Genomic DNA, 12,446 nt, shown 5'->3' on the forward strand with positions numbered 1-12,446 from the left:
ATGCCGTGAAGCGGTTCTTCTCAATTTCCTTGATGTTGCACAAGAATTTTAGACTGTGACGTCATAGCCGCACGTCAAAATTTATTTAAACAATATATTTATTGTTAACTCACCCATAGGAGGTGAAAGAAGTAAAGAGCCCTCGAAAATTATTCGTTCAACGCTAACTCCTAACTTATAAAATAGTATTCATACTCTAGGGTCACCCCGTATATAGCCAACGCTCGAACGCGCCAGCGGGTGACGAAGAAATAACTATTATATGAATAAACTATAGGGATAACTAAAACCTTATATTTGCATTGTACAATCGGACAGACAATTCAGACGCTATTGTAATAAATATTATATATATATATATATATATATATATATATATATATATATATATATATGAGCATATAAGAGATCTAACTTTAAAAGCATTAAATTCAATTGAGAAATACGAGCGAAAAAGAATGAAACATTTAAATGCAAATGTAACGCTTTAATATAATAATTTAAGTACACGCACATTTATATGCACATCTTAATATTATATTATGCATATAACATTATATTATATTAATAATTTTCATACTATATTTTATTAATAATCTTCATACACATTTATGCATTTTATATAACATAGCGTTTTATTATTCATAATGCGAAATTAGAAGTATAAGAAATAATATTTTATTCATAAGAGTTTTATAAGAGCTTTAAACCGTGCATGGTATGCGGACCGGCCGTCGATCGATATTCTTATCCGCCCGCTCGATAAGATTAGGCCGGACAAATAAGTTGGAATGTTGCGAGAGAACGATATAGCTGTCCTTCTCGCACAGAGATCCCTACCAGCGGCTCTTCCACTTGCCGTTGCTCCCGCCCATGGGTCTCCCACCGACATCAGGAAGTCTAAGGCGAAGCATAGGAAGAATATCCCACCATCTACAAGAGGCGATCCCACTGCAGCATCTCTCCCACCAACACCCGAAGACCGGAGGAGCTCAGTGCAGGTCCGACATCCAGCATTATTAATTCGACGCTCATACGGTTAACACATTACTAACTCTCGTACTACATTTCGTTCTCTGACTCCGTTGCCGTGGCGTTTAGCAGTTAATAATCCGGCGTATTCAAATCTCGTTGCGTCGACAAATTCCAGTACAAGTCTTCGAGACTCTTATACATACTACATTATTGAATAGTGAGTTTACCAGTCGCAAGTCTTACGACTGTAATATTGTTAATTTAACGTCGTGCAACAATAAAGAATATTTTATATTACTCATTGCAATTTATTCGACGACCGGTTGTTCCAACTTCCTTGATCGACCGTCACTCATCGCACGACAGCCGAAATCTTTGGAGGACTGCTAGATAGAAGGGAATTCAGCGTGCTACATAGGCAGTCGCTCTAATATATACATATATATATTCAAATACGTAAAAACCTGGTAAGTTAAGGTACCACTGAATATTGAATGACAAGTTGACATCTTCTGGTCCCGGGTAGACTCGGTGAAATGCAGAGTGACCCAAAAACAATATCTTTTCCATAAATATACTTACCAGTAAAAGATTAAATTCAATTTAATAACTACTTAAACAATATAGTCGCGTTCTAAAGAGTTACTTAACATCAGTAATATAATTTCCTTTTTTTTGTAACCTTCGAATACTGGGACGTGACATATATTTGGTGGCAGCGGTGGGATCGCAGAAGCCAACTTGTCATCTTTTTGTGTTAATAATCGTACTTTATTTTCAGAAAGTGAATTGTGCGCGATATAACGTTCAATTTGAGTCTCGGTTAATATTTTTCGGATTTTTCTTAAATCTTTCGCGAGTTGCAGTGTCGCTATTATTTTATTACTAAATAACGATTCGTATTTGATTTTATTAACGTTGCTAGAATTCAGTGATTATTCTCGACTGCGTGTGCTTTGAATGCATTAAACGACATAGTGACATTCTGACGCTGCGAGTATAGAGCGAAATATAGTTCGCTCCTTGCTGCGAAAGAATTTTGAACAATACCTGGTTCTGTGACAGTGTCCTGGTAGCTGGTATATACGCCGCTCGTCACTTGTAACAGGAGCGTTCTCTCTGGTGAGGCAGGATTCCGCACGCTGAGAACGCGAATGTAACACAGACATCAGTGTTTAAATATTTTTATAAAGCTAATAAGACACGCCACGCAGTAGAGAAGTGATTGATTTTAGTAAAAGTGGAAGTTGACTCTTCGAAGTGCCGCAAACTCGAAGCGACGGCTCTGGGCGGATAAGTCGCTCGTCGTTGCTTTAAGCTTTTTTGTGTACATACGATAAACGGAGAGTGGTGAGGCAGGATTCCGCACGCTCTTTCTTGTTCCTTCTCTTTGGTGAGGCAGGATTCCGCACACTGAGATTGGAATAGGATGACGGATATCGTTATGTGGGTAAAATAAGAGCCTCAGAGAGTCGCTACACGAAACTAAAGTTGAATCCTTGAGACATGCCAAAAACGCGTCGCGCAGGAAAGAAATACCAGCTCCGACGCCTACTAAGAGCGCAATTTAGAGAAGCAGCGAATCGTCCCGACGAGTTAAATATTTACAGACAATTCGAGTGCCCAATGTCGCGAACGGCTAACTGAGAAAAGAACCTTTGTTTACGAATTAATTCCGATCACGGTCGAACAGTCTCCGTTGCCATATCCAGAAATTCCGGAGAACGACCCGCGTCGCGAATTTTACGCACAGACTCAAATTCGAAGCGTTAGCGCCAGCGACGAATAAAGAAACATATATACTATTGTCAATTTCACATTATACTATTTTGTGTGTTTTTATTATACCTTACCCTATAATCACGTTGTCTTATTTTCAGGATATTCTTATATTTTACTGCATACCTTATTTACATACATATATACATATTGTTCACTTCATATCGCCATTCTATTGTTGCTTACGAGATAAAATATTCATGTGCCCACATAGATTCTCGAAACCCCTTACACCGATTTACGAAGTACCAACCCCACCCCCGATAACGAGACAAGTTTATTTTTGCCAAAAGACAACAGTATATATTAAACAAAGGGTTGGAACTACACTTTGTCAAGAGTGTTGTGAAAGAATAGATCTGTCTGAAAAACCAAATTGGCGTAAAGTTTTTAGACATACTTTGATAATTAACGGACTCCTTACTAGCCACTATTGCGACGAATGTCGAAAAAGGCTAACTATCTCTAGAATCGGGAATGAATGCTTTGAATGTTTTTTAAGATTTACTGAATTTCGAGAAGACTTGCCTGAAGTAACGCTTGATGAAGATACTACAATTTTAACAATAGAGGCATATGAAAAAGAACTTTGAATGAATAAGAAAATATATATATATATATATACTCCTCACTCGAGAATCTTTATTATTGCAAAATATATATACTACAATTATTAGCTTTGACATTATATTTATCATTTGCTTGAGCTTTCTATTTACAATTTGCTACGAGAATTATAAAGTAACTGGAAAAAAAAAAGGGGAGAGAAAAACCATAAAAACATTCTTGTTTTATTATCATAGTATTACATGCACATATACATATTTCTTTTGTTATACTGTTATTATATTTCTACAATTTTGCTTAACCACTATATAATTTTGCTGTTATACTAAGTTATTACACTGTCTTCATTTTATTGTATACTAACCTACATTCTTACAGGATTAAGGAACCATAGCATATATATGCTATTTAACCGTATGTATTATCATAAATTTTTACATTATTAGAATTACTACTTTTACAATTGTTGTGTTAAGAACAAATAGAGCCAATAATTATTTCAAAATTTCGTATACCAAGTTATGGCTCAATTTACAAGATCGCACGGTACAGTAAGCGTCGACCCGGAAATTGAAAAGAAGCAAAAATACGTGGAAGACCGTGAAAAACAATCGCATTCGAAAATGTCGCTTAAAGAACGGGAAGAAACAGCCAAACGCCCTAACGAGTCAATAGACGCAAATTCGTTATTCGACGTCCTTTCAAAAATCCAAACAGAATTATCACAATTACGCAGATTACCGGAGCAAGTGAGCAATCTTGAACAGCGCGTGAATGAAGCTTCCCGCGCCGCGTCCGCATACGATGAATTCGCCAACCCGCCGGAACAGGAAGAACCTCCCGTAATCATGCCGACCTTAAAAATAAAAGATGTCGTTGCAAATATTCCCCCGTTTAACGGTTATAAAATTTCGATCTTCCAGTTCGCCCGAGCATGCGAACGTGCCCGCGATTTACTACCGTCCGTACAAGAGCCACAACTCGTACAGTTTATTATTAACAAAATTGAAGGCGACGCGTATCAAGTCATTGAAGGAAACATATATACGCGCGTCGTAGATTTATTAGACAAATTAAAGAATATTTTTGCTCCGAATAAATCCGTAGCACAATACCGCGGAGAATTAGCCAACGCGTATAAGATGCCAAACGAGACAGTCTTGAAATACGCGGGTAGAATTAAAGATTTGAAACTCGCCATATTAGACGGAAACAGACGACAGGGCATTAATAACCCTCGTTTATTTAATAACGAAGTTGAAGGAGAGGTCCTAGAAGCTTTCGTAAATGGATTACCCTCTAACGTGATCACGCGAATGGAACACCGAAACATAGGCACCCTAGATGAAGCAATTGAATGGGCTGTCAAAATTACGAGGAATTTGGAAATAGAAAAACAGCGCGAAAGACAGTTTACTCCTCGACAATTCCCCGTTACGCGATCAGACATAAATAACCCAAGACCTCCCGACATAGAACAACCTAAATCAATATTAAAAAACCCTCATAACAATTTTGCTCCGCGACCATGGATTAGACCCTTGATACCGGGACAGCCAGGACCGAACTCCCCTATCGTATGCAATTATTGCAAATATCCCGGACACAAGGCTACTGAATGTCGGAGATTAGCGTATCGAAACGCGACGCAAGCGTCGGGAAACGCGGAGGGCCGCCCGACGGTAAGCGCGACCAAGGAACCGGCCCAAGCGACCGCGCATCCCATAACGATACAAGCGGAGCCATCAACGAGCCAAACTTGAACACTAACGATAAAAATCAAGGCTCCAATTTTTCTAAAATTCCATTAAAGGAATACGATGACCCAGCGTCGGTCATCAGACCAGTGAACGAGGAACCCCTAAATGAAAAAGCCAGTATTGGAATGGCGAACCTAGGACCCAACACGTGTCAACCAAGGATCGCCCTCACTTGCAAAAACTTTAAAGGATACTGCTTTTTTATGATAGACTCGGGATCCTCCGTAAATTTAGTTAAAACAAAAATATTAAAGAATACCCCCGTAAACTCAAAAGACACACTGAGATTAAAGGGCATTTCCGAGAAGCCAATAAGGACATTGGGTTCGGTGGTATTCGAAATTATGGGAAAGGAAACAAAATTTTATGTCGTCAGAGACAATTTCGGTATACCTGCTGACGGCATAATAGGTGCCAGTTTTTTGAAAGATAATAATGCTATCATCGATTACCAACAAGAATGTCTTACCTTTGATAGCATACAGGTACCATTTTACAAAAGAGAAAAGATCATGGTGCCCTCGCGCACTATCGTGGACATTGCGTTCAATATAACGAACCCGGAAAGAAGGGAAGGTTATATTCCTCGAAACGAGCCAACAAAGGGATTATTTCTGGGTGAAGCTCTTGTTAAAAATTCCCGAGGGAAGGGGCATATCAAAGCTTATAATTTAACAGAGCAGAACTACACCATAGAAGTCTATCCCATGCCTCTTGAGGATTATCTTATACCCAGTGACTCCGAGGAGCACATGACTTCTCTGAATTCTTCTATTTTCGTGAATCCTATGAGCAATGAAGAGCTCGCCGATAATGGGAAATCTTCATCTACAAAATCCATAAGCCCAGAAGAGCTAGCCAATGATGGGAAATCTTCCGTTCCAAAAGACCACGAAGGTCTTACCATTACTCAAGATGCTTTACCAGCATCTTCGAGCCTCAAACACTCTATTGACACGCTCCCAGGGTCAATAGGACATGAGGATCTTCTATATTTTGAAAATACTAAAACCATAAGCCCAGAAGAGCTCGCCCAACCGGGGAAATCTTTCATTTCAAACGACTATAAAAGTCTTGCAACTACACAAGATGCAACGCCTGCATCTTCGTGCCTCAAACACTCTATTGACACGCTTCCAGGGTCAATGGGACATGAGGATCTTCTATATTCTGAGAATACTAATTCTACGAGCTTAAACAAGCTCTCTATTACTAATTCCGCTGAATCAAGTTTTACTAACTCCACTCATCCTCCCGCTTCCAGGGATCCTATGGAGTCTTTTATGAGCAACGAAGAGCTCGCCGATAATGGGAAATCTTCGTCTACTAAATTCAGGAGCCAAGAAGAGCTATCCGAAGACGGGAAATCTTCTAAATCAACCTTGATTCATACTCTTCCAGTTTCACAAGACCAAGAAGGTCCCTTCATTGAACAAGCTGCGCAGCCAGCATTTTCTAGATTTAAAGATACAACTAATCTGCTTACAGCATCCCCTGTATCTCTCAGTCGTATGGAACGACTTAAACCCATCATAAATACTGAATATTTGAACGAAGAAGAAAAAGACCACGTTGATGCAATACTTAAAGAATACGGAGATTGTTTCCATCTTCCTGGAGAAAAACTCAAGTTCACCACCGCAGTTAAACATACTATTCCAACTACAGATAATCTACCAATACACGTGAAACAGTATAGGTACCCGCCTGTCCACAAGGAAGAAATAGACAGGCAGGTAACAAAGCTTTTGAAAGATGAAATAATATCGCCTTCAGCATCACCGTATAACGCTCCTCTATGGATCGTCCCCAAGAAATCTGCGGCCGATGGACAAAAGAAATGGAGGATGGTAATAGATTTCCGAAAGCTGAATGAAAAAACGATAGGAGATGCGTACCCACTGCCTAATATAGTAGAAATATTAGACCAGTTGGGTAGTGCAAAATACTTCTCCATTTTTGACCTCGCACAGGGATTTCACCAGATTCCTATGGCCCCAGAGGATCAAGAGAAGACAGCTTTCTCCACACCGTATGGACATTACGAGTACCAGCGGATGCCTTTCGGTCTGAAAAATGCACCCGCAACATTCCAACGGTTGATGGACAACGTCCTCACCGGATTGCAAGGAAACGAACTATTCGTTTACCTAGACGACATAGTTGTGTATGCAAGATCCTTAGAAGAACACGATATAAAAATCAAAGAATTAATGCAAAGACTAAGAGAAGCAAATCTGCAATTACAGCCCGACAAATGTCAATTCCTAAGGCATGAAGTAGCTTACCTAGGGCATATTATCGGATCAGATGGAGTAAAACCAGATCCTAATAAAATCATCGCAGTCCAACATTTCCCGAAACCAAGGAATCATAAAAACATTAAGCAATTCTTGGGTCTAGTGGGATACTACCGCCGATTCATTAGGGACTTTTCAAAAATCGCAAAACCTCTCACGGATTTATTAAAGAAAGATAAGCCTTTTGTATGGACACCGTCGCAAGAAGCAGCATTTGACAAACTAACGCATGAATTATTAAAAGAACCTGTTTTGCAATATCCGAACTTTAAAGAGCCATTCTTATTAACTACCGACGCCAGTGGATACGCTATAGGAGGCGTGCTGAGCCAAGGACAGATGGGGAAAGACTTACCTATTTCGTATATTTCTAGGACTTTGAATGAAGCGGAAGGAAGATATTCCACCATAGAAAAGGAGTGCTTAGCCGTAGTCTACAGTGCGACATACTTCCGGCATTATTTATACGGCAGGAAATTTACAATCCTCACAGATCATAAACCACTAGTTTGGCTACATTCGGTCAAGGATCCCAGCTCCCGATTGTGGAAATGGAGACTAAAATTATCAGAGTACGAATATGAAATACAATATAAAACAGGAAAGACTAACGTAGTAGCAGATGCACTTTCTAGAAATCCACCTATTCCTGACGTTTCCATACTCCCCCTAGTAGAGCTAGACGATAATTCAAACGAATCCCTTTTCTCATACCAGACAGCTACACAACAGTCTAGACCGTCAATCACTTTCTCTTCCAATGATACTAATCACACATTAAATCCTGTTGACCAACAACAAACAACTATCAGAGACTTAAACGACAATGCTTTATTAACTCCACCGGTAACCACAAAAATCCCATCCCAAATCTTCTTCCCTGAAAATCTAAATGAAGATCTGGACAAACGAGAGCAAGAGTTCGACCAAAGCAATTCAGAAACGTCGGAAGAAGATCCAGAAAACGAAAGCGAGAGTAATGAATCTGCGTCTCCACAACCTCGCTCTTCAGGTGAAGAGAACGATTTTAAAATTAATGAAACGCGAGATTCACTGCTTTCCCGAAAGGATAACCATGTCGTTTTTACCACACTCCAAGGACATCCCTACGATAAGGGCGCAAAGGATTATTCAGCAGAAAATAAACTTCCCACGTATAAAGACTTGACTTTCACAAGAGTGAAAATAACGAATTTGAATAGCGGGAAATATTTAATAAATATCCCTATTAAACAAAATGAAAGAGTACAAATAGAACACAGCGACATTATAGATGGAATAAGATCATTAAGGGATGCCATAATAGAACTAAATCTAAAAACCATCAGTATAGCGCAACACGATCTATACGATACAGTTCCATGGATTTTTGTATATAAAAATTTAAAAAGATTCCTTTCAGACTTGCCGATAATAGTAACAGTTTGCAAATCCTTAATAAGATGTCCTGGCCTAGACGAGAGAGCTAACATTATTTACGAAAAACATGCTACGAAGATTGGAGGGCACAAAGGTGTGAATAAAACTTACCATCGAATTAGACAAAACTACTATTGGCCCACGATGAAGAAAGACATACAAAATTACATAAAGAATTGCAGGAATTGCCAAATCAAAAAATTAACAAGAGTAAAAACAAAACAACCCATGATGATCACTGACACCCCAGGAACTGCATTTGATAAAGTATCTATGGACGTAGTAGGACCATTGCCAGTAACGAGCCGAAACAATTCTTATATTTTAACTATACAAGACCTTTTAACGAAATATTCAGTTGCCATTCCTATGGAAACAGCAGACTCTTTCTCAATAGCTAACGCCTTCATAAAAGATTTCATATGCATATATGGAGCACCAAGAGCATTATTAACAGATCAGGCTCCGACCTTTTTTACTTCTCTGATGAAAACAATAGCTAGCTACTTTAAAATAAAGCAATGCCGTACGACAGCTTACTACCCGCAATCAAATGGTTCGATTGAACGCTCACATCACGTATTGACAGAATACTTGAAGATGTACACCAACCGGAATGAGGAATGGGACGAGCACATTAAGCCTGCTATGTTTGCTTACAATACATCAGTCCACGAAGGAACCAACTATACCCCCTATTCCCTAATTTTTGGACATCTTCCCAGAACTCCATCCTCCTCCGTAGTTCCCGAGGACGTCACTGAACAGCCTTATCAAGACTACCTCACTAACCTTTTTGAAACTTTGGAAAACACACAGGGTCTAGCAAAACAAAATTTGATACAATCGAAAGAAAAGAGTAAAACATATTATGACAGAAAAATCAATATTCAAAATTTTAAAGCTAACGATAAAGTTTATTTATTAAAGGAGCCCACAAAAGGAAAGCTAGATGATCAATATACTGGGCCATATAGAATTTTAGAATTATTACCCATGAACAACGCGAGAATAGATTTCCGTGGAAAACCACGCGTAGTTCACGTGAATAAACTAAAGTTGTGCAAGGGCACATATTTTATAGATCCGGGTTGAAGGAAAACGCAAGAAAGAGAAATTTTGTGAGCGCGGCCTGGACCCCCGGATCCAGTAACTTTAAGATATTTTCATATTATTCTCATATTAGTATTAAAGATTTTTGTTCTAATAACACATATACACATACTAGACACATCTTGTAACATAAAACAACACGAACAACCCACATTACTCTCGTGTCTTATACTCAAATATAATATTTCTATTTTAAGGTTTACTACATTCCAATACTTCTAATTACCGCAATGTTCTCTGGCACAAGGGCCATAATAGCCTACGATTGTGGAGGAGCCTATTTGAACGTGACCACTGTGTCTTTGCTACGATCTGGCGAATGTGACATCGAAATCGAAACACCTGCGACCGTAAATACCTACATACAGCTGTTGCAATTATCAAGTTATGCGCAGACACATATAACGCAATGTAAAATAGAAATCTTAAGAACCATATCTCACTGCGGAATGCACTCGCATATCTCAGCCGTTCATAACGGTTACGCTAGCTACTTGCAGGAAACATCTCGCGCTAGGTGCATTCAGATGCATAAAGAGGGCCTCTTAAAAATAGGAACCGCAGAAATTATTGACGGACTTAAATCAAATCACACGTATTATAGAAGCATCACACTCGCGGGTAGAGTAAACGTAGATGGAACCTGTAAAGGTATTCAATACTCGGACTATTACGGCACATGGGATGACGTGATAGTCCAGGCGACTGTAAAAATCTCTCTAAAAGACTCATACGTGCCGGTAAAATTAAACGCAGGAAAAGTAATGTTAAAATCCGGAACTGTTTGTGAACTATCGGACGAATCCTGTATAGACTCGGACGATGGTTACACCTTTTGGGAAGGAATACCCAATACCGCTTGCGGGTTTGAAGCATATGACGTCCTATATGAAGGCACCTCCACTAAATTTCAAGGCATATTAGATCACCAAAATACCACAATATTCACACTAGAATCTCAAGACATCACTTTTGCGCTGACACTAACACGAAGACACACGATATGCGGTTACACACTGTATGGCACGGAACACCCGAAACTGTTCATTTTTGAAACGCAGAAAGGAAACATTTTCAAAGTAAGATCAAAAACCTCTGTAACGAACCTAGATTTATTCACGTACGCAAATTCAAAATTTGTATACGTTGAGAAGTATATGAGGAACCAGATTACCTCTTTATACAAAGATATAATTATGCAAAAATGCGAACTAGAGAAACAGGTTATACAAAATACCCTATCTCTTGCTGCTGTTTTACCAGATGAATTCGCCTACCGGGTGATGAAAGCTCCAGGTTACATGGCAGTCACAGCCGGGGAGGGAATTCACATAGTTAAATGTATACCCATAGAGGTTACACTACGGAAAACAAATACGTGCCATGCTGAGTTGCCCGTTATGTTTCGAAACGCTTCACTATACATGACACCAAAATCACATATCGTCATAAAACACAGTACACTCAGAGATTGTAATCCTTTACTCCCAATAATATATAACATCGAAGGAACTTGGCTACAATTTAACCCTACTCCTTCCATGATAAATTCTCCTCATGAAATTAAACCATTAACAAAACTCTCTTGGAAATACCTTGCTCCAAAATCACTGGCCACCAGTGGCATTTACTCCCAACAAGACCTTGACGAATTAAGAGACCATATTATGTTCCCTGCGGAAAAGAACGCGGTTTTGCACACCATCGCTCGAGGCTTTACAGGTCAAACTATACAATCCAATACCGTTTCGTTGCAAAATTTATTAGACGAGGGTGCGCTGAATAAAATTTATAACAATACGCTAACCAAAATATGGAACGGTTTTACAACATTTGGTGCGGCGACCGCCGGTATATTCGGAATATTTATAATTATAAGAGTAATAAAAATTGTATTTGACACGTTGATACATGGCTATGCGCTACACGCAGCTTATGGCTGCAGCTTACACTTACTTGGAGCCATTTGGAGCTCCTTTACACATTTATTATTGTATTTAGCGAATAGACCGCAACCGCAACCACAACCACACGTAATTCCCGAAAACCCACCAGAACATATAGACACCAACATAGTACCGAATGCGCCAGCAGAAAACGCGGAACCGCCTACTATACCTATAGTATACACATTTAGAGATCTACGAGACAGATTGGACGAATAAATTTCTTCATAACTTGTTATTCTGAAATTTAAACTAAGGGGGGTGGTGTGACGTCATAGCCGCACGTCAAAATTTATTTAAACAATATATTTATTGTTAACTCACCCATAGGAGGTGAAAGAAGTAAAGAGCCCTCGAAAATTATTCGTTCAACGCTAACTCCTAACTTATAAAATAGTATTCATACTCTAGGGTCACCCCGTATATAGCCAACGCTCGAACGCGCCAGCGGGTGACGAAGAAATAACTATTATATGAATAAACTATAGGGATAACTAAAACCTTATATTTGCATTGTACAATCGGACAGACAATTCAGACGCTATTGTAATAAATATTATATATATATATATATATATATATATATA

General features: G+C 39.0%; 1 protein-coding gene across 1 annotated transcript; it reads left to right on the plus strand.

Annotated features, from left to right (window-relative positions):
• The first annotated feature begins 10,677 nt into the window (after positions 1–10,677).
• Positions 10,678–12,078, plus strand: LOC138943690 (uncharacterized). The gene has a single exon (XM_070314650.1). It carries the CDS (start codon positions 10,678–10,680, stop codon positions 12,076–12,078), a length of 1,401 nt encoding a protein of 466 aa, XP_070170751.1.
• Positions 12,079–12,446: the final 368 nt, after the last annotated feature.

The sequence above is a fragment of the Polyergus mexicanus genome, unplaced genomic scaffold (genome assembly GCF_030449975.1).
Source record: "Polyergus mexicanus isolate NDT 795.1 unplaced genomic scaffold, iyPolMexi1.0 SCAF_32, whole genome shotgun sequence".
Taxonomy (NCBI): domain Eukaryota; kingdom Metazoa; phylum Arthropoda; class Insecta; order Hymenoptera; family Formicidae; genus Polyergus; species Polyergus mexicanus.